The sequence below is a fragment of the Ambystoma mexicanum genome, chromosome 6q, assembly GCF_040938575.1.
Source record: "Ambystoma mexicanum isolate Mex_15411 chromosome 6q, UKY_AmexF1_1, whole genome shotgun sequence".
NCBI classification, from domain to species: domain Eukaryota; kingdom Metazoa; phylum Chordata; class Amphibia; order Caudata; family Ambystomatidae; genus Ambystoma; species Ambystoma mexicanum.
Genome location: NC_090937.1, coordinates 219,458,756 through 219,482,160, shown reverse-complemented (window position 1 = coordinate 219,482,160; position 23,405 = coordinate 219,458,756). Strand labels below are relative to the sequence as shown.

At 47.4% G+C, this 23,405-nt stretch overlaps 1 protein-coding gene across 1 annotated transcript in view; it reads left to right on the top strand.

The window, feature by feature from the left end:
- Positions 1-638: 638 nt before the first annotated feature.
- LOC138515904 (alcohol dehydrogenase 1-like) overlaps positions 639-23,405 on the top strand; it is a 474,385-nt gene continuing 451,618 nt past the window's right edge. The window contains exon 1 of the mRNA XM_069630666.1: positions 639-681. Coding sequence (XP_069486767.1) covers positions 664-681 — 18 coding nt within the window. The 5' untranslated portion in view covers positions 639-663. The remainder of the gene's footprint in view (positions 682-23,405) is intronic.

Here is a 23,405-nt window from a genome sequence, read left to right as displayed (position 1 = left end):
TGTGCTTGTAGTATATGATAATTGTTTCAGTGATTTTTCCAATGAGCCTCATCAGGTGCAACTTGTATTTGACCTTGGTCAGATTCTTTTACCTATGGCTCCAGATCTCTAACATGGACGACAGTCATTTATCCCACGATCAACCCGGAGCCTTCTTGGGAGGTGGTCATTTATCCCACCATCAGGCTATGTATACTGATGGTCTGCTGATTCAAGAAGCCACTCCCGGTTTCAACAACGCACTCCACCCCCTCTCGAGGTTCACCACTTACCTCACTTTCATCCACTGTCACCTGCCTCATGCTCTCCTCACTTAACCTGATGGAACCCCGCACTCTCCCTGGCACACAGGACGCCTACATAATTAAAACCAGACCATTACTCTAAGGCACCAAGAAATCATTTCTTAGTAGCCATGTTAGAATTTTTCACGTGGTACCTTGGTCGGTTGCTAACAGCATAATGCAATTTTTCTGCAGTGGGAAAATGTATTTGCAGTATGCCATCAAGATGTACTTTGCTGAACAACATATTTGCTCATGGCAGTTCAATTGATTTACACAAAGTGGAGTTTCTGCCAAGAATCTGTTTAATATAAACTCCTACAGAAGCAGATCTCTGACAACAGAGCTCCAGTGTGAAGTGAAGCTGTGGCTGCAAGACATGGGAACTGCAGGCAAAGTAAGCTACATGTTTTACAAGTATATCGGAATAGACTTGGGTGGGGTGAATCATGGAGAACCCACAATTGATTTCTAAATTTGTGTTTTTCATGGTGCAATTGATAGATTGGAGGATTTAAAAGTGTTTAACATAGAAAGAGACAGTTTTATAGAAACGTTGCTTCACTGTAAGTGCAACTAGTTCTACGGAAAAGATTGCCCTGATACAAAAGACATATCATTTCCTTGCCTTTTTGCACCACAGCAATGGATTTATTTATTTATTTATTTATTTATTTATTTATTTATTTGTATAGTGGAGCCAAGCCCAGAGGCAACTGGGCGCTAATGATGCAAGTTACACACATATAAGTTATACACAAGGTAGGTTATACAAGTGACAAAGATGAATTTACAGGTTACTAATAAAAGGTCTTAGAGAAGTATACAGCTGTTCATAGTACAAAGGAAAGCAGATTATTAGATTTTAGATGTTGTTGTATCTGAAGCTATGCAGCACGGTCTAGAATGTTCAGTAGGAAGGGGACTGTGGTGATGGGTCTGTAGTTGGATGGGTTGTTCGGGTCAAGGGAGGTTTTTTTTAGTAAGGGGAGTACCCAGGCATCTTTAAGGGTGTTAGATACAGTATTTGTGTTAAAGGAGGCATCAATGAACGAGGTAATGAAGGGTGAAAGTTCCGTAGCTGCTTCTTTCATAAGCGGGGCTGGGCAAGCGTCATCCTGGCAGTTTGACGGTTTTAGTTTGAGTATAATTGATTCAACTTCTTTGATGGATAAAGGTTTGAAGTTGAATTGTGGTATGTTCAATACTGGGTGGGGTGGCGTGATTTGATAGGTGGCAGTATCAATGAGGCGTTTTTTATTGGATTTTGTTTAAGAGTAAGCTCATTTTGTCTTGGAGCGCCTTCTGGATGCTCGAGCACCATGAGGTGTCTTTGGTGCAGGTGTCAGGTTCAGGGGATGGAGTTTTGAGTTCTTTAAGAATATTAAACAACTCTTTAGTGCTAGATGAGGCTTTAGCTATGCAACTGTTGAAATTGATTTTTTTTGGCCTGGATGATAGCTGTTTTGTAGGTGAGTGAGGCAGCTATACAATCAGCCTTATTGGAGATACTTGGGTGAGTTCTTCAGAAGGATCCTGCTGTTATTTTTTCTTTCCTTAGGGACTTGATTTTAGGGGTACATCATTTATTGATATGCGCACGTGGTTTAGATGTTTGGAGTTTAAGTGGCGCTAGGGCATTGATGGCATTAAGTATGGTGTCATTACAGATGTCCACTAGGATAGAAGGGGCACAGTGCTATCAGGATGGGTGATAGGTTTAAGCAGCGGTAATATGTTCGCTAGTGTGAGGATACGTTTACTTTTGACTAGCATAGCAGGCCTTGTGTTTGTACAGTAGATGGTGCTGACTTGTTCATGGTAAAGGTGATTAGGTAATGGTCAGTCCATGCACACAGAGAGTTAGTGATTATGTTGATGTTGCAGTTGCGGTCTGCTATCCAATCTAGTACTCTACCTTTGTTGTGTGTAGGATCATTTATGCGATGTAAGAAACCTAGCTCCGATATAGTGTCTTTAAGGGAGGTAGCTTTGGTATCTTTCGGGTTGTGAAGGCCTAAATTGAAGTCTCCTAAAATGATGACTTGGGAGATGCTTTTGGTATTAGTGGATAATAGATGTGAAATGTCATTTTCGAATGTGGAGGTAGGTCCTTGGGGTCGGTAGATCAGGTGTAAGGTGATAGTTGATGTGGTGGATGTAGCTAACTTCACGGATAGTAGTTCCGCCGAAGGTAGGTGACATTTGTTAGTCATTCTTAAGACAAGTGTGGTTTTGTGAATGATGGCAATTCCTCCTCCTTTAGATGTGTTGCCATCCATGTCTAAACGAATAATGGAGTAATTCTCTGGGATGGCTAGGGATAGAGTGCGACCGGAAGCTGTGTTAAACCATGTTTCTGTGATGGCAATGAAGTCTAAGTCATGAAATGTTATGATGTCTGCTATATCTAGTGCATGTGACTGGAGCGATCTGGCATTGATAGGTCTAGCTTTAATTGTGTTTGTGATAGGTGTGGGTGATTTCGACTTCTGGTTCTTAGCGCATCATTTATTTGTCCTGGAGTTAGATTTGGTGACCGTTGCAGACATAGTTCTGTTGAGTAGTTGAGATAAGTAGTTGCAGGAGAGTCTAGATCCCAGTCTAGAGTTCCTTGTAGTGTGAGGGCAAGCGATAGTAATACCTTCTATAGAGTGTATGTCTGTGGATCTTGAATTCAATTTGTAATTTCTTAAGGCTATTGGGCATACTGATGTGTGATTGAAGGGAAGCTGGGTCCCTGAGGATAGTCTGACCAGGATTTGCAATTGGTGGGTAACATAGTGGTAAGTGTTGTGGATGCTTTTGCTTTTGAGCAAACTAAGTGAGAGTACTGATCGTTCCTCTCAATGGGGGTCAATGGTAGTAATTTCCGAAGATGGGGTTGACCAAAGCTGCGCCATGGTGGAACAAATGTAGTGGGTCTGATATCATTTGATGGTGGAAGAGGCAGAGTCATAGTGAGGCTTGTGGTGAAATCTCTGTGACACAAGTTAGGATTTGTGAGTTTATCAGCTGAATAGCATGTAGCAGGTATACAATCAGGTTGAATGTGGAGGATAGTAATATAGCTAGCAAGTGTGAGCGTTAACTGTAGAGGCAACACAGCTATAAGGGCTAGAATCCTACTGGAAGGCATGTTGAGCTATTACACATTGTAGTGTGAGAGTTAGATGTCAAGTATTGATGCTCAATTGGGTGCAGCCAAAAGATAGAGGTGTGCTCTATCTAGCAGGGGGTGGATTTAAGCAGTGCAATTATACTAGTAGTAAGTCACATTTCAAGTCTAATAAAGTTGCAATAAATCGCATTACAAGTCTAGTACAGTGGCAATAAAACACATTACAAGTCTAGCACAATGACAGCATTTCGAATCTAGAACAATGGCGATCAGCGTCGCGATAAGATTAGTTAGCCTATTAAAATATTAAGGAACACAATTGATAGTTGCACATGTTTGTTGAGTTAATGTTTGTTTGCATCCCAACTCGTTGAGTAACAGATCATACATTCTTGAAAGATAAAGTTCGCCTGTGTGAAAATGTTTGGTGCACCGTGGCAATAGGTGGAGTCTCAATTGTCATTCATAATGGTAAGGCATGTAATGCTGTAGCATTAATATGCAGGTTACAAATCAATTTCGCCAGATATGGTATGTAGCATAATGAATGGTAGCTCGTTCATTGGTCAGGACGATAGGGTGCATCTAAACAAGATGAGTCCAAGCAATATGGGTCGGTGTTAACGGTGCTGATGTGTTTTTAACTAAGAGGTACGGAACACAGAGTACTTACATGTTCACTATAGAAGCTTCATTGTAGGTCATAGTTTCTGGGATGTAGTGAGCTCGCCTCTCTAGCCCGGCTCTAGACAGGCTTGAGACAGGCGCCTTTGTCCTGCGCCTGAAATGTTTACCTTAGTCATAGGAGTCCTTAAGACAGGTGAAAAATATGAAACAAAATGCTTTTTGTAACTCTTGCTCCTGTGCAAATGTCACTTGTACTTATGCAAACTACATGTAATGTCGCCCTGTAATGAACATGTAAAACCTTCTAAAAGCGTCAAAGCTTAGTGCAAATAGATCACATGATGTTGGAGAATGGTTATGTTTAAGTTTCAGGAATGTACAGTATAGAATGCACTGATCACCCACCTCAGGTATTTTGGCCGTAAGTACACAACACATGTATGTGTTTGCCTTCAAAGTGTAATTTCCATATAGAAAGAATGGTCTTTGCTATCTCTATATTCACAGAATCCAGAATCAGCTGAACATTTGAAATATGTATCTCAAACATAAGGGATTGTTTCTGCATCTTTAAGAATGTGTAAATTAGCAGAGCGGCATTCAAGAAATAAGGAATGGCATTTTCAGCCTAAAGTATTTTCTATCAATTGCGTTTTTATTTTTCACAGGGTTATCCAAAGTTTAATACAGAGTTGGCAATACAATAAATACTTAATACTAAATGCCGTGAATGAAATACAATTATGAATATTATATGATTTTTGGGGAGATAGAAAACTCAAGAATAGTTTAACAATAGACTTTGATTAGGGAGAGGTTTGCAAAAATATACATTTTCTGTCAAAATTAGGCAAAAGTATTTTATCACTAATTTTTCAAATAGTCCTCCGGGTATTTTCCTGGCAACAAGTACTGTAAAAAGTTAATTTTTGTGTGTTCTCTCCACAAAATAAGAGGCAATCAGGAAAATGGAATTTTACGATTTACCAGCAAATTGAGTATTAGGATTTATATCCTTGTGCTGACACAACTCCCTGAATTCTCACACTGTTAAAACCCACCCATTGAACACTGCTCCCACAGCCTCTCTTGAAAAATCCACCTCACTGAATTGGCATATTTTATATCCTCCTCCTGCCCCTGCTCAATAATGGGCTGTTTCACCCCGATACACCCTGTGTTCCGCTCCCTGACCCGCCGCCGCACACTATGCCCTATAACATGACCTTATCCCTGCCCCAACTCCCAGTACACACCCTGACCCATGTTTCAAAAACCTTTGTACCGCTCAATGGGGGGTTCTGGCCCTCTCAGGAAAGATGGTCTTTTTCAGCTTTCCCTTTTCTGATATCAATGGCATCCCCTAAGATTTTGCCATAACTGAATAACTTGAACCCTGTCCTGACTTTTGGAGGTCATTGTGCTTTACCTTCATCGCTCAGCTCATCACTTTTGGGTGAACTGGTCTGTCCTTCAGGCTACTTCTGCAGGGGGACTCTGTACCCTTCGCAAGGTTCCAATGTTATTTTATTGGAGCTCACATCACCATACATTGAAGTGCTGCAGTGGTACATTAAAAGAAAAAAGAAACATGGGATATAAACACTTTTTGTTTTATTTTTCATGGTGTCCAAAATGGGCTGTTGGCAGTGGGTGTTTTTTCTACTGTGTCTTTATTTCTTATGAGTGCACATTTTTCTTTTGCAGCATAATGCCATTTTGAGTACCATGCACTCAAATTGTCAGTGCCATGTGTTTTTGCGTTATCCATTGGCCCTCTTGTCCTTTTGATTCTTTCTGCCTTCTCAAGTCAGACAATGCCATGTATGGCAAACCCCATACACGGCAACATCTCGAGGCATGGTGTGTCCATCCGGACCTGGCATGGGGGCTGGAACAGTCTTGTCCCATTCCACATTCCAGCCAGGCGATGTCTGTTGCTGGCCAGATGCAGGTACTAGGAGGCCTCTCTCAGAGGAAGGATTCTTGTTGTCATTGGTGAACATTTATTTTATATAATAGTTTTATAGGCAGATGAAAGAGAGAAATACATTGAACTTTGGAACACTTCTACCTTCCTCACCTACAATGCCACCCGGCAGCATTGCATTTCAACTGTCCATCAACCGACAGTCATATAAATCATATGAAATTTCAAAGTTCAGCACTTTCAGTCGAATCGGACAGGAGAAGCATTAAAGTCTCTACAGATGAAGGCCAAAAGTACTAATCATTTATAAGCAAACTGTACCATGGTTTTGGCAACAAGTGAAAAGCTTTCTCAAAGGTTGCTTTTCTTGTAAGGTTGTCCTGTTTACACATTGTTCTACTGCTCACCTTTCAGCTGCCGCAATAATTGCAGGGACACTTTGCATTGGGCTTCTCCCTTTCATAATTTGGGCCTCAAGTTCCTGAAAAATGGCCCTACAGCGACTCATCAGGAATTGAGTTTGCCACCAGCTGTGCTACTGGGCATGTGGGCTTTCGGCTGCCTACTGGAACTTTCTATAGAATTGTCTTTTTCATGACCAATCTCACCTGGTCTCCTCTACCCAGTAAGCTGGACCTGCCATTAGGTGAATGGGTAGCACGCGATGTAAAGAGGCATTTCTCTCAGTTGAGTAGGAGGCGTGTAGCTCAATGGGCATTCGTTTTTTATAAAGCTGTCATAAGTGTTTGTAAATTCCCTTTTTGTCTGGCTGAATTTCCTTGGGTGAGCCACGCTGTTGTTTGTCGCCTGCAGTGAATGGGCTGCATAAAGTCAGTGGATGAGTTTCAGGTGATTTGGTACATCAACTATAGGTCTGGGCTCCTGACTTTGTACTTAGGTCTGGGCTCCTGACTTTGTACTTTCTGATTTGATTTGCAAGTTCTTTGTCCTCATACAATTTAAATGAGCTTTCCAGTTTGTCAATACATCTTTTGCTTTCTGCTGCCATCATTATTTTCCCTGTTGTAAACAGGATGAGTTCCAGATAAGCTGATTCAATAAGCTTGGTTTTGAACTAGAATTAAGAGAATTACAGAAATAATGTGTGTTCTTGAGTAGTGCTTTATGCCGACAGCGCACATGTCTACGTGTTGTAATAAAAATGTTTCTATTAACACATTAATTGTGCTGAAATTATCGACCTCAGAGCAATGAACAGCTACTGTGGCATTAATAATGCTGAAGTGCAGGTTTGACCCATGTGAGCGAGTAGCACCATAGCCATGAGCTATCCGCCCAGAGCTCTTGAATTCACCACAGCATGTCATTTCCTTTGAATCCCTCTTCAAGGTGCTTAATCATTGTAATATCACAACACAAGCAATTCTTTATATTTTTGCATTTGCATTGCCGTTTTCACATAGTCATCTACATCATGTGACTGTTTTCAACAGCGCCCAGTACTACGATTTTTAATTTCTTCATTGCCATTTTTGTTGTCTGTCTATCCTCTCCCCTACGTCTTCATTGCCTTGTCTATTAATGTTAATGGCACATTTTGTAAATGTAATTGTTCAGAATGGTCTGAATGTCATAATTTGGGATGTAGGGGAGGATTGAAGAAACTGTCTGGTTGATTCCATCCACCATGTCCAGCAGCTCGGATCTCTTTTCCTAGCCTGAGTGGGCCAGTGTCATTTTAAGCCAGACACTAGGTCAGGCCCATCAGGCTCCAGGCCACATGGCCCCACCTACCTTTTGTTACGGTTACTTGTTGGAGCTTGGAGGGCTTGCCATTTACCCCCTTTGTATGCACTGCGTTAAAGGGCATAGTGGAAGACCTACCAAATACACAGAAGCAAGTCCTTACTGCCACAATTCTATCAATGCGCTCACAGCGCAGAATATGTGCATCTTTTCACATAATTTGGCGATTGCAGGTTCATGCCTAAATAGCTTTTCTTTCTCCCTTTCTTGTAAATGTACGTAATTATTACATGCATGTAATTTTAAACGCATGTATCATGTATCTATTATTGCTGAGTTACCATGTTCATGCATCCTGCCATGTAGCCCACTTCTTCTTCTTGATCCCAAGGTCCAGGCGTGTCTATAAATAACTGAAAGACTCACTAACAAGGTCAACAACCTTGGAGGATTTTGTCACTTAACTTCTAAGTAGGGAATGTTGCTTTCTTTCCACTGAACCGAGATAACATTGGCAGTGTGTACGTTGCTAACAATCCAACCATCACACGCACCAACACACATGTGCGGACACACATGCACTCACCACCAACCACCCACACACACACACACACACGTGCAAACACACACACACACTCACAACTCCCTCACTTCCACACACTAAAGAAAACATTCACATTGTTCTCATAGGTAGAATTTTCACATTACATTACCAGCACGCAGAAAATATGGAGCTTCTCACTATGAATGTTGAAGTGCTCAATATGAGATATCCTGCCTGATCAGACACATGAATTTATTGACAATTATGCAAGCTGTGTCAATATTCTGGTACACTGCTATGGCTCGTATCATGAATGTGTGCTGGTTACAAAGAACAGAACTTGGCTCAAAGAAAACTACAGAAACAAAGGCTGCATGTCTGCTCTCATCTGATTCATGTGGCTTGTGCCTTTATTGTACTTTAACTCATTCCCATCCACATGTAGTATGAAGACATCAGGCATTATACATCAGTGGAGAGCACAAAAGTGCAGGCATCCCATAATACTGGCTCATTTGGAGCTGTGTTGACGCTACCGTATGTTATAATTGCTAGGTTGTTATGCTATTTGAAGTCCTACACTCAATATGAAACCATTGGATGGTGATGTCAGTGAACATCCACATTTCCAGCACATATCAGCAACTTACAAAGATCTGTTAAAACACTGTACAAACATGAGTTGCTTAACGACACATTTCACAAACATACATATGAAAACACATTGCAGAACAAACAATGAACCTGATAACAATGCAGGTCCCTACACACCAATACTTTCCATACATAATAAAGGATCCATGCGAACGCATGTGAGGAGAAGATTAGCAGAACAAACATGGACAAGAGAACACAAATCCACAAACACGTGTTTCCCGGACTCACATACTAAAAGATATGTGCTACCAATTCATAAAACATCATGTGACATGTGTCAAAACACAACATCAGCAACACACTGGGCATTAACAGGGAAACACTGCTTCACAATTATAACCCTGCTTACCCACAGCAATACATGTAGTGACAGCAAAAGTCAGAATATTATTACTTGCAAATGTACGTACGTTGTACACAAGCCAAAGCAGAAGGCAACAAATCCTGCACAGCCAATGTCCAAAGAATGCATCAAAATGTTCTGTTTACACAGATGAAACTCTGTTTACAATGCATAGACATGCAGACACACACCCAAAGACACACAAACACACTAACATGCACTTGTACATCCAACAAAGCCAAATCACACATGAATACACACTGTTATTTCACAGATGTATGCCTGTTTGAGCCTTTTCCATTATTCTGACACAGGCAATGGCATGGGTATGTAATTGTCTGAGACTGAGCAATGCATGCTCATTATACAAATGCTAAAAAGACAAGCTGCAAAGTATGACCTTTAGCACACATGTATGCAAACCATAACAGATATGAAGGCCTATAACTTACCCACACAAACAATCTCCCTGTAAAAAATACTTGCATGATAAACTAACCTCATCCATACCAACAGTGCTTAATTTGTGGGAGAAAGGCTTGCCAGAGCTCAGCACTCACACTTATTTCTGAGCCCTGGCACTTATTGACTCAGACTCAGTTTGATTATATGTTGTGTTTTAACAACTATATTATTTCAACTGCCAGTCACATAATAAATACCTATAGAATCAGAGAAAAATGTAAATGATGATTGAGTTAAAAGACACACTTAAACATTTGTCTCATGTCAAGACACAACAAATATGTTATTTTATGTGTATGTTGATTGGCATTTGTAAATCACACTTCTGTCATAGTGAGTACATCCAGCAACCACAATAAGCCGGTGGGACTTGCAGCTTTAATCCATATATGTTGACAGCATGGAAGCAGCCATGGGTGGTGGCAATTGGGTGGGGAGGTGCCCATCTTTATGTGTCATGGGCATGTTAGAAAATATATGAGGCCCAGCACTTATTTTTTACAAAATAAGCACCGCATACAAACAAATCGCACAAAACTATACAAACAGACACCCATCACAGTTTCATCACATAGTGACCAGGAGTTCACACAATTATTCCCCCAGCACTCACTCACACCCCACACAAACAATACATACTGAAACTTAAACGAAATATTTAGTACTATTCATCAAATTAAAGGGAATTTCCTTTCCTTCACACACAAGACAAACAAACACATATATGGTAAGGTTTCATAACATTTCAAAAACAATATGAAACATCACAAGACTCATTGCCAAATGACAAGGAATCATCAGCACCCACATGCACCCCATTCCAAGACATAATATTAACATTTCAAATGAAACATGTGTTACTGTTAATCAGGTCCAAATGAATCCTCTGTAACACATACACAACACTCCCAACAAGCATACAGCATCAATTCATGCATTAAATAATTACAGAAATGTGTGCCAAGTGATACAGAATCCTAAGAACAACTTCGCAAACATTACATGCATACACACTATGACAAATATACCACTTCCAAAACATGCAGGAAAAAAAATTGTATTTTGCAGCCTATCCATATGTTCAAAGGGCGAACATGAAAACCCTAGTAGGGTGAAAACTGCCATCATATTAAGCATAGACATTTAGGGGGTAATTCATAGATTTCAGTGCAGAGGCAGCGCACGCGAGCAGCGCAGAGAGGGATCATGCTCCAGCTTGCGGCAGCTGTGTGCGCTAAACAGCAGCACCGCATATTCATGGAATTTCCAAGGCAAAAAGAGCCCTGGCGCAGAGAACATTCCGCAGCGCCAGTTACGCCCCCAAGAACGCCCCTCGCGCAAGGAAAAACCATCAAAATCCCCAATCCAGCCCAAAGGGCTGCGCTAACCCTGGACCAGTTCACAGGGCCGCTACACAGCAAACAACGAATGGGGAACATGTATTCCTGGGGTGCGCTGGAATTATCACACGCGGTAGGGCCTGTGCGAGCGGGGTACGTGTATTACTGGCGTTCGCACAGAGTTTCACACGCGGTAGGGCCTGTGCGAGCGGGGTACCTGTATTACTGGGGTTCGCGGGGAGTTTCACACGCGATTGGGCCTGTGCGAGCAGGCTACGTGTATTTGGGGGCTACGCGGGGAGTTTCACATGCAGTAGGCCCTGTGCGAGCGTGGTACCTGGATTTTGGCGGTGCGTGGGAAGTTTCATACGCGATTGGCCCTGTGTGAGCAGGGTACATGTATTACTGGGGTTTGCAGGGAGTTTCACACGTGATTGGGCCTGTGCGAGCAGGCTATGTGTATTTGGGGGGTACGCGGGGAGTTTCACACGTGGTAGGCCCTGTGCGAGCGTGGTACGTGGATTTTGGGAGTGCACGGGAAGTTTCACCCACAATTGGCCCTGTGCGAGCGGGGTACGTCTATTACTGGGGTTCGCGGGAGTTTGACACGCAATTGGGCCTGTGCGAGCAGGCTATGTGTATTTGGGGGGCACGCGGGAGTTTCACACGCGATTGGCCCTATGTGAGCGGGGTACGTGTATTTCGGGGGAGCGCAGGAAGTTTCATAAACGATTGTCCCTGTTCAAGTAGGGTATGTGTATTTCGGGGGTGCGCGGGACGTTTCACACGCGATTGGCCCTGTGCGAGTGGGGTACATGTATTTCGGCGGTGCGTGGGAAGTTTCACACGCGATTGACCCTGTGCGAGTGGGGTACGTGTATTCCGGGGGTGTGCGGGAAGTTTCACACGCGATCGGCCCTGTGTGGGTGTGGTATGTGTATTTCGGGTGTGCGCGGGAAGTTTCACACGCGATTGGCCCTCTGCGAGCGGGGTACGTGTATTACTAGGGTTCGCGGGGAGTTTCACACACGATTGGCCCTGTGCGAGCAGGCTAATTGTATTTGGGGGGTATGCGGGGAGTTTCACACGCGGTAGGCCCTCTGAGAGCGTAGTACGTGGATTTCGGGGGTGTGCGGGAAATTTCAAACGCGATTGGCCCTGTGCGAGCGGGGTACGTGTATTTCGGGGATGCGCGGGAAGTTTCACACGCGATTGTCCGTGTGCGAGCGGGGTACGTGTATTTCGGGGGTGCGCAGGAAGTTTCACACGCGATTGGCCCTGTGCGAGCGGGGTATGTGTATTTCGGGAGTGCGCAGGAAGTTTCACACACGATTGGCCCTGTGCGAGCGGGGTACGTGTATTTCGGGGGTACGCAGGAAGTTTCACATGCGATTGGCCTTGTGCGGGCGGGTACGTGTATTTCGGGGGTGCGTGGGAAGTTTCACACGCGATTGGCCCTGTGCGGGCGGGGTACGTGTATTTCGGGGGTGCGCGGGAAGTTTCACACGCAATTTCGCTGTCAGAGCGGGGCACGTGTATCTAGTGGGGTGCGGGGGGAGTCCCACATGTGAATTGTGGGCCCTCCCAGGTGTGCCCTCTACCCCCTCCGCAGCCCCTGTAGGCAGCCCACACCACAGGGGACTACCCTGCACCCCTGGTCATGTCCCGCAGGCAGCCCATCCACCATGGGCATGCCCCCCAGCCAGGCCACATGTCACCTTGCACTAGTGATCACCAACTCATGTCCCCCTGCACCCCCACCCCCCAGCAGTGAGGGGCACCTGCAAGTAGGCCCCCACTCATGTCTCCCTGCACTCCCACCCCCCAGCAGTGAGGGGAACCTGCCAGCAGGCCCCCACACATGCCCCCCCTACATGACATAAAGATGCACAATCATGGCCCACTTCTACACCAGAATACCACAGCACGCCACCCCAGTCTTGAGAGGCAATGATTTCCCAATCCACCCCACACTGACATGCCTATCTCAAGACACAAACCAAAAGTCAACTATGTACATCAACACATGTCCGTCACACACACACACACACTGGTTGGCATTGATTGTGTAAACCCACATTTTCACATGCATGAACCCAATGAGTGAATTACACACATGGAAGTAAAATATCAAAATGTATTATGGACAAAAATAAAGCAATGAAATGAAAGCATAAAAAAATAGCAAACATGAAATGAAAAGCATGTCCAAAAGATGAGTAAATGAAAAGTATAACCAATCCAAAGAAATCCAAAAGAAAAATAGTCCAAACTCTCCCTCCACCAAAGCAAATCCAAAGGAAACGTAAAAAAAAAAATCCATGAATCCATGGTGAAATCCAAAGAAAAAGTTAAAATTAATCCATTGTCCAACTATGTACAATCCATTGTCAAAAAGAAAAATCCATTAATCCATGTTCAAATCCAAATGAAAAGTTCAAATAAATCCATTGTCCAACTATGTACAATCCATTGTCAAGGGTCCATGAGCCCAACGAAAGAAATGAAACCTACCTAAGAAACTACCTAAGAAAAAAAACTATATACAAATGTGTGGGGCATAGTCCAATCACCCCAAATCAAAGGAAAACGAAAATGAAACCTAACACTAAAAACTATTTACAATGGCGGCGGGTTAGTCCGACGGCTCACTTTTCGATGTCCCGGGCCAGGGCATCATCGAACTCCCGCTCAATGTCCTGGAGGTGGTCCTCTTCCATGGCCCCGAGGGTTCGCAGGGACGATGCCATGTTGGACTCAACTCCCTGTGAATAGCCTCGAAGCACTCGGCCCGCCTCAGTGCCCTCCGCATGGAGTTCTCCGCCCTGACCATTGTGAGCCGTGCCTCTTCTGCCCGCCGCCACTCCGCACCTATGGCCTGGCCCAACCACTGCCACACGGAAGACACTTCCAATCCTGGGTCCTCCTGCCCTCTGGCCGATGTCTGCCCCTGGCTCTTGCTGCCTGCACGTCCTCCTCCAGCTGGGGTGCAGTTGTCGTGGTGGCCACCCCTGCTGGATGTCCGACTCCCGTCTGTGGCAGGGATGAGTCCTCCACCAGCCTGGCCGCTGGGTCAGAAGCAGCTCCACAGGGTCCCCAGGTGATACATGGGTGGGAAGATGGCATGGAGGCAACTGGCGCGTAGGGGGTTCAGGTGAGGAGGGGGTCGCAAGAAGGTCCAGCACACGGAGGAATCCAGCACTGGTGACCCGTCCCAGTAGGTCAACACGATCAAAGAGGCATCCGAGATGACGTGCAGTGTCTTCACAAAAACACTGCAGGTCACCTCGCATGCCCCGTTGACGCAACGCTATCCCAGCCAGGACAGGCTCAACCCGGTCCCGGATAGCCACATCTGCAGGGAGAGTAAGGCCAGTTGTTGTGCGCTCATCCCCTCTCTGAAAACGGGTCTGGACATAGGCATCCCTGCTGGTGCCGGATGATGCAGTCACAGGATCAGGGACAGGATTACACCCAGGCACCTCCGCGGTGGCCTGTGCTGCCTCCTGTCCCTGCCCCTGCACTGCACCACTAGCACCAGTGGAATCCCCACCTCCAGACCCCATGTGTGTCCATTACGCGGCCTCCTCCTCCACCAAACCCCCACCAACCTGGATGACTCCATGCCATCTTCCTCCGTCGGACCCTGTGGGGTCTCAGCTGCCCCTTCTGCTGCCGAGGAGTCCACCTCTGACCTCCGCCTCTTGGACCTACCCTCAGCAGCTGCGGCCTGGGACACGGCACCAGACTCCTCACTCCCTGACGAGATGACAATCTGGGAGGGGAGCCGGGCCTTGCGTCTCCGGCTGGTGGTGCGATCCCTGCCGCTTTGCTCCACAGCACCCTCTATGCCCTCTTCATCAGTTGACGCTGCTGACAGGGAGAGATAAAACACAGGCATCAGGGCACTGTACAATGGACTGGAACACACATGACAGTTGTACATGAGTGGCAGTGTCAAACTTCAGACATGGCATCAGACTCCCCAACACACATGTCATTTCAACTCACACACATGAGCAATTCTACAGCAATATTGCACCAGGCAGCACCATCCATTCACAAACAACAGCACGAGCAGCCGAAGGTGAGCCTGACGTCACATGAAACACGGGGAGCGCACAACACATGCACACATGCCACCAGACCTACATGCATGTGTACATCTCCACAAACTGTCGCAGTGATGACATCCCCATCCATGTCACATCTGGCATTCTGCCTTCTACATGTCAGTGTCACATGTATCCATGTTGCATCACAGTTGCACACTTGTCAAATACACACACACGCACATGTACACAGTGCAGATACATGCAGCAGGAACCACCATCCAAGTGTGACACCACAACCATGCCAACATACATACACAGAAATTCAAATATGTGTGCTCCCACACCTGCATTTGGCCAGCATGCTTACCAACGCATACATCATCGGTGTCTCACACATGAGAGGACTCACATGTGTCAGCCTCAAGCCCCTGTACATACACATCCATACATGGCCCTACAAAAACACATGTGCAACCTGCACACTACTGGCACACCACAACACGCACAGCATCCAATCAGTATGCATGTACACTTACCGCTCGACTCCAGACGGCTCTGCCTCTCAAGGACCTGGACGTGGAGCACTGGGCGTATGCGTTCCAGGACCCTCATTTGGTGGTCTGACAGCTGGCCCCGGTGCCCCTTGGCATCCGCTGCCTTCAAGAGGCGCTGGGCCTAGTCGAGGGTCCTGGACCTGAAGTCCTCCCAGCGCTTCCGGACATGTTTGATGTCACGGACTGCCACCCCCTCCTCGTTGATGGCAGTCACGATGTCCATCCAGATCCTGTTCTGTCCTTCATTGTCAGCACGCGAACTTCCAAAGAGGGCATCATACTGCCCCAGGACTTGCTCCACCAGGACACCAACTTCCCTGGCACTGAAGCTGGTGGCCCTCTGCCTCTCTGGCTGACACATGTGAGAGTGGTGCCAGATGGTGTTGTGCCCGACATGGCAACCCCAGAGGCAGGTGTGGGTGGGCAACTGGGTCCTGGGGCTGGGTTGTGGAGCGATGGTATCCCAGTCGGGAGTCTTCAGTTCCAGCAGGCGGTTGTCACAGCAACTGCACCCCTGGCTGATGTGCAGGCAGCAAATAGCAGGGCACGTGGGCAGCAGGCAGTCAGGCAGCAGCAGATGGCAGGTGGGAGCGTGCTCGGGGATCTGGGGGCAGGAAAATGGCCTTTTGGGCAGGAGCGTGGTCTTCCGTGTGTATTCGCGTGGCCAGCTTGATACGGAGTGATTTGGCACGTGAAAAATGTGCACATCAGCGTGGAATTCGAGGAAAGGCCCTTAGCGCATCAGTGACGTTAGGCGCGCAGGTGTTGCCCACAACACGGGTGCATAGTGAATCAGCATGTGAGAAAACTGCACGTCACCGTGCTATTGGAGGATGGGGGCTTAGCGCGTAAGCGCGCAATGGACGTTTCACGTGTGGGCTGGCTTAAAAGGTATGCAATTTCCTTGTACGTGCTTTTGTGGAGAACGAGCGGGTGTATCTTGTACTTCTTGTCGGTTCACATGCGATTACTTCACAACATTTCAGGTTCGTACTCCCTGTTTCCTCAGACTGCGTTCTTTTCTTCTTTTGGCGGGGGTGTTGCCTACGCGCACACACGTGTCTTTTTCACGTTATTTTTCAAGGCAGACGGTGAGTCGCGCACGTATTTTCCAATTGTGGTTGCCCCGTGTGTCGCGTACCCCTTCAGAGGTCATTGTAGGCTGTGTGTAACACGCGTACGCTTATTTTTGTGTTTCTGGGTGCCACAGCGTAGTGCGGGTTTATTTTTCCACGCACATGGTCTACCAGGGGTTGCGTGCATGTGTGCTTTTGTTTTTGGGGTGCCTGTGCATTGCGTGACCCATCATCTTCCCCCAGGGGTCCCATACAGCCTTGCTAGAGCACTAGGGTACGCATTCCATCTAGTACCCTACCCCTTTCACCCCAATTGCCCAGGACAATTGTTTACTGCAACTCCCATACGCACAACAACATCAGTGCCATGGTTTGGCGGTGACCAAGCAGTAAGGGAGGCAAAGGTGGCTGACCTCCAAAAGGTGGGCATGGTGGGCGCGGTAGGGGACGTAGCCAGGATTTGCAGGGTGCCCCTAGACCCCCGTGTGTGGAGGACCAATCAGAGACACCCATGCCCCCCCCATGGTTGTGGGAAACGTAGCTGACACCATCCCAGCTCTGCCCTTTTTGGCACCTGAACCGGCACAGGATGACTCCCAGGCTGACTTCCAGGTCAGCAAGTCGAAGCCACGTGTGGCGGTGCAAGTTGCTGTCACCAGGCCACGTGGATCCGGGGCAGCAATGTCATCTGCTGTCCCAAGTAGGCAGGGTGGGGAGGCTGCAGGGGCAGCTGCAGCTCTATCCACCCCAGCTCTGAGTGTCCCAGCCGGGACAGTGTTGGTCCAGGTCCATCAAATCTACGTTGGCCCTGTCAACATCACCCTGCAGCCAATGCCTGCACCAAGACCTATGGTCGTTGTGCATTCGCACACTTCTAGTACCCAGTCCACCTGCGCTTCTGCCCCTACTGACCAGAGCGGCGTAAGCCACTCAGTATCCGCACCACCTTTGAAAAAGAAGAAGAAGGGTGATCTGGCACTACAGGCTGAGACCCCAGACACGGTTACACACTCCGGCACGTCAAGGAAGCCTAGCTTTAATGACGCCGAACTTGATGCACTTGTGGCCTATATGTCGGCACATAGCCGCGAAATGGTGGTGACTGCAGGGTGCAAGACCACACCTGGTCAACGTAGGGCACACTGGCAGACCATCGCAGACCACATTAGTACCCTTGGATTTGTGAGGCGCACAGCTGATGATTGCTACAAGTGGTGGAATGACCGAAACGCAGAGCAAAGAACAAGCTGGCCTCAAATCATTCCTCTACTCTGGTGACTGGTGGTGGGTCTCCACCAGAGGACAACCAACTCACTGAACATGAGTCTGTTGCTGGAACCTTCGTCATAGAGGAACAGATCCAAGGCGTGTGAGACCTACCAGAGTACGACGCATTGTCCGGTGATTGCCCATGCATGTGTGTGTAATCCATGTGTATGTTGTTTGGGTGATGGGTTCTGATTAAGTGCCAGGTGTCGGTGTATACTCTTGAGTGGTATGGGTCACCCATGTGCTTCTTCCAAAACATTCACCGGCCTTGGATTTGGGTATGACAGTATCCCTTCTGCCCACAGTAGCCAATTAGCGCCACATTACACAAGTTGCCCTTGAACTGTCATCTTGCAACAACATTGTTCTGAATTTTTCCGTGTTCATTCAGGCTGATTGTTTCAATTCTCCCATTTTTGCAACACATTTTTCAGCCCTAATGCCACATATGTGACATGCTTCTGTCACTGATTACACCCCACATTGGCCCACATTTGTTACCTTTTTATGTGAATGATTAGACCATTCAGGCTGATTGAGTATTGGCTTGCTCACACTAATTTTTGGGACCTGTTTGAATGTGGAACATGATAGTTGTTTCCTGTCATGTTGAAGTGACCAACCATTGATGTGTGCATCTGCCTGCGATCCCTGTATTATTGTAAACTGGATGTGTTGCAGTGTGTGGCACATGCATATTTTGTCACACTATTTAGCATGTTTCATCTCATCATGTCCATCTCACATGGATGGGTGACAGTACTCATTCACTGACATATGGCTGTACTTGTCAAATGTACCATGGCTATGTTACATGCCATCTGTGTGCTGGCATGTGACATCTATGTGTATTGGACATGCCACTCACAATGTGTGATGCCAGTGCTACCCAGCATGCAGCAAATATGTTGCTTTTCCATATTGGTGTCCTCCGTGTCTGCTTTTTGCCTCCCCTTCCAACTCATTGACAGTGCATGCATGCCAGGGTTATGGACATGTGGGACATGTGTAATTCATGTACTGGATCTCTGGCTTGTCAGGCCTATGTGTGTGCTATGGTGCTCATGCCTGTTTCCATTTGTTGTCTTTCATGTTTTTGCAGGTGATGACGCACTTGATGCTGTTGAGGTTGAGGGAGCAGACCAAGGAGGAATCTCAGGCACGACCGGGCACCAGTGGAGGACGTGGTGTGGTGGTGGGTGAAAACCGAATCTTACTGCAGACCATACTGTCCAGGGGTGTCTCTGGGTGCACCTCCCCAGACCTCTATTCAGGTGCTGAATCGGATGATGAGACTTATGTGCTGTCGCAGGTGAGTGTTTCAGGCAGGGATTCTGTTCTGTCCAACCCACCTGCACCAGGGGTAGAACCCTCTATGGGGATGTCAGTGTTGGTAAGTCCACCTTTGGCGGTTACGGATGCAGGGTCACACTCCACAACATCTGATCCTGTTCCTGTGCCAGCAGATCAGAGGGGGAATGCAGATCTGCAGCCTCAGGCAGTGCCAGCACAGCACGGTGGCGATCGCCTTGCCCAGAACAGGTGTGGTGCCCGCCGACGCGGTGGCCGTACGCTACCAGGCTATACTGTATGGGAAAACTCCATGTACGGTATAGCAGCCCAACAGGGAGCATCGGTTGAAATGATGGCTCAGGCAATGGAGAGGGTGGCCACTTCCATTCTCCACCCTGAAAGGCAGATGGAGCAACAACAGCAGGCAACAGACTCCATTTGCCATTCACACAGGGAAGACATGTTGGCATCCAACAGGGACCGACGGGCGGCACTGGAGACTCTGCGCGAAGCCATATCTATAGAGTCACAGGGCCACAGCGGGGTGATAATTCTCCATTGAACCATGGCCCTTCCCCATTCCCATTTTCGCCCATAGGGCTCTATGGGAATGGGGAAGGTGCTAGGTACGGTACCGCAAATTGTGGTACCGTAATTAGCACCAAGGTCCCTTTGCGGGTCCCTACTTTAACGGCTGTTCTAGACCAGCCGTTCAGGTCAGGTCCCGCAAAGGGACCTCGTAGTAGGGTGCTAAGTGTTTAACGGCACCACAGCCTTTTAAGGCGCCGTTAAACACTTAGTGCCAGGGTCATAATGAGGCCCCATAAGCTCAGGGAGACTCTGGGTGAACTTGAGGTTTCCTGAAATTTTAGGTCAGAACAGCAGCTGAAGCAGCTCACACGTTTGCTCTCAGCTGAGCTGCAGGCAACTCGGGAGGAGATCCGGGCATCACACGAGGCCATGCGTGCAGAACGGCAGGCAACCCGTCAGGTGCTGCATGGGGATCTCTGTACTATCATCCTCCAGAACGAGACCTTCCACACCCGCATGCTTGCTGCCATGGAGGACCATACCAGGGCTTTGCGTGGGCTGTCTCCCATAGCACCACCACCTCCTGATGCAGCAGCAGAGGCTGAAGAGAGCGACAGCAGCAGTTCTTCCACAGTAGCGTAGCCGTGCAGGCCATGAGCCCATGGAGGTATTTTTTTTGTGCGCAACATCCACGCAGGTGGGTGTTGGTGTGCACCCTGTCCTCGAACCTCCTGGGTGGCCTCCCCCCCTGGCACCCAAATGGTCATTTTTGCTTTTTTTTTTACAGTGTGTTGCCTTGTGTGGCTCCCGTGGGCATCCACTGTGTATTCCGGCTGGGCACATGCAAGCTTGTCCTGTGTTTGGGTTAGATGCTTGGGTTGCTGACACACACACCCATCCTGCTTCCCGTTTCCATGGGCTTGCAAAGGGTGTGACCAAGTGACAGTGACTTACACAGTGACATTGGGCTCCCATGAGCTGTGTGGGCAGTCTGTAGTCATAACTGTGTGGACATCCCTAGTGGGGATTGTTTTTGTATTGAACACTGCATGGTGTATTGATATGTGCTTGTGCATCCATGTCTTCCTCGTTATTCGCAGGTACCTTCTTCATGTCTTCACAAGGCCGTCTCCTTTGCAGATGCAGTTCATGTTGTATGCAGTACACTGACACATTTGCCTGACAGCAACACTCCGCAGTTGGAAGGGGTCGATGTGCTGGCTTATTCAGGTTGTAAGACTTGCACTACTTTGAGTTTGTACTGTCATATTTTGGCAATGTTTCGTGCTGTGTTGCTGTATTTTGTTGCTGGTAAGTATTTGGTCATGTGTGCTGTTTGTTATTGATTACTGGGAGCATATTGTGTGTGGCCTGTTTCCATTTGGGACAGTGCACTTTGTGACACTTGTGTCATGTGTTGTGCATTCCTTTGTTTGCTTTCACATTGCATGACATTCCATGGTGTGTTGGGTGGCGGAGATGGGGAGGGGTTGGGTGACATGGCGCTATTTTCATGTTGTATTTTGCAAGGGGGTAGTCATTCATGCAGAATGAATGTGTGTCTTTTTGTGACACAGCATTGGTTGTCTTTCGGTAGGTAGGGATGCACACAATCTAAAACTTCCAGGTTACCAATCTCAGGCTGGTATGGTTGTGACAGTTGACTGTCCCTTATGTCATCATCATTGATTGTCAGCTGGAATGTGCCAGGGCTATGTGCACTCCACAGGGGTGTTATTTTAGGTGAAGTAATTATCCACCAGCTGCGTACGGGCTGCCTCACCACGTGCCCTTTCCCCTCCCATGCGCAGCGGCCGTGCATGTGGTAGGGGATGTGGGGGCACCATCATGTCCACCGGCAGGCCCCGGCGTGCTGCAACGTTGTGCAGGACACATGCTGCCACTATGATCCTGCACACTACTGGGGGCGCGTATAGCAGCTGCCCACCAGAGCGGTCAAGGGAGCGAAAGCGTGTCTTGAGCACTCCGAATGTGCACTCCACTATGCCCCGGGTTGCAATATGGGCTGTGTTGTATCTTACCTCGGGTGGTGTGGTGGGGGTCCGAATTGGCGTCATCATGTGGGTGCTCAGAGGGTAGGCACTGTCCCCTGGGGAGGTGATGATGGATATCATTAGTGGGGTTCTGACATTACTCAGTATCTGACATGTATGCATGTTCAGAGGCATTTATACTCACCAAGCAGCCATGTATTGCCATGCCACCCAGCTTCTAGGTCCCGGTTTAGGGTTGACATTCTGAAAATAAAACTGTCTTGGGTGGACCCTGGATAGTTGGCACATACTGAGGTGATGATTCCCTTGGCATCACATACTACCTGCACGTTGATGGAATGCCAGTGCTTGCGGTTTCTATAGATGTGCTCAGTTGCCCTGGGAGGACGTAGAGCCACATGGGTGCAATCAATGGCACCTAGCACTTTGGGGAAGTGTGGCACCCCGTAAAAATCCTGGAGTGCAGCCTTTCTGCAGGTGTTCTGGGCAGGTATATGTGCCTGTGGACTGATGGGCGTGCAGTCATGATGACCAACACCTGGTGTAGGCAGCGTGGCTGCGTGGCCTGGGACACCCCCCCACTATGGCACTTGTCTGCTGAAATGAATCAGTGGCCAAGGAGTGCAGTACATTGAGCACCTTTTCCAAGGGGCTCAGTGCTTGGGAGCACAGGGTGGGTGATGTGAGGTCATCCTCCCACTCACTCACTCACCAGGTCGAGTATTATGTGAGGTGGAAACCTGTACCTCCCATACACCTGGTCATCAGGCATCCCAAAAAGGCTGGTCCTGGGTGTAAAAATTCTGGCCCTGACTATCCTCCTCCTCTGCGGTGTCCCACGACCACTGCTGCGAGGAACGGTACATTCATCGTAGCGTCTGAGCTTGTTTGTTGTTTGCGCACACTTTTATGCTGTGCGGGTCCGCGTACGCCTGCTTCCTGCTGGCTTATGAATTTCCGGATTAGTGCGTCTTTTTTGCTGCACGCGTTTGCCCTATTCGATTCCCTGAATACATGTTATAGGCGCGCGTGTGGGCATTCCGCGCATTTGCCTCCTGTACTTCCCCCGTAACGCCCACATTTTCACGGGTTGTTCCCTATTCTGCATGTTACACCCCGTGTTCCGCCTACTTTTGTTGTGTGCGCTGCGCTATGTGCGCTTTCGCTGTGCGCGTAGTGCATGCCGTTTGATGACGTGTGCGCACATCCCAGAATTTACACACGCACGGACTTCCATGAATCGATGTGTGCGGCTTTCGCACACTTGCACTGCAATTTTCGCACTTGCGCTGCGATTCGCACGCTTGCGCGGAGATTTTCGGCACACATTAATTCCATGAATCAGCCTGTAAATCTTGGTGAAATATCATCATGTCCAACAACATCCATAACATTTTCTTAACTCTGCTATGAAAGCTCTGCTAAATGGAGCACACAAAGATATACCTGCTGCAATATTGGATAGAAGAGAATGCTTGGAATGAATTAACTCAAAGTTCAACATTACCATTTCTCTGGATATGCTTCAATTACTACATATCAATGTTTCTGGGCTGTCCATAATCCCATTGTGGATTCTGGAGATTTTATCTCA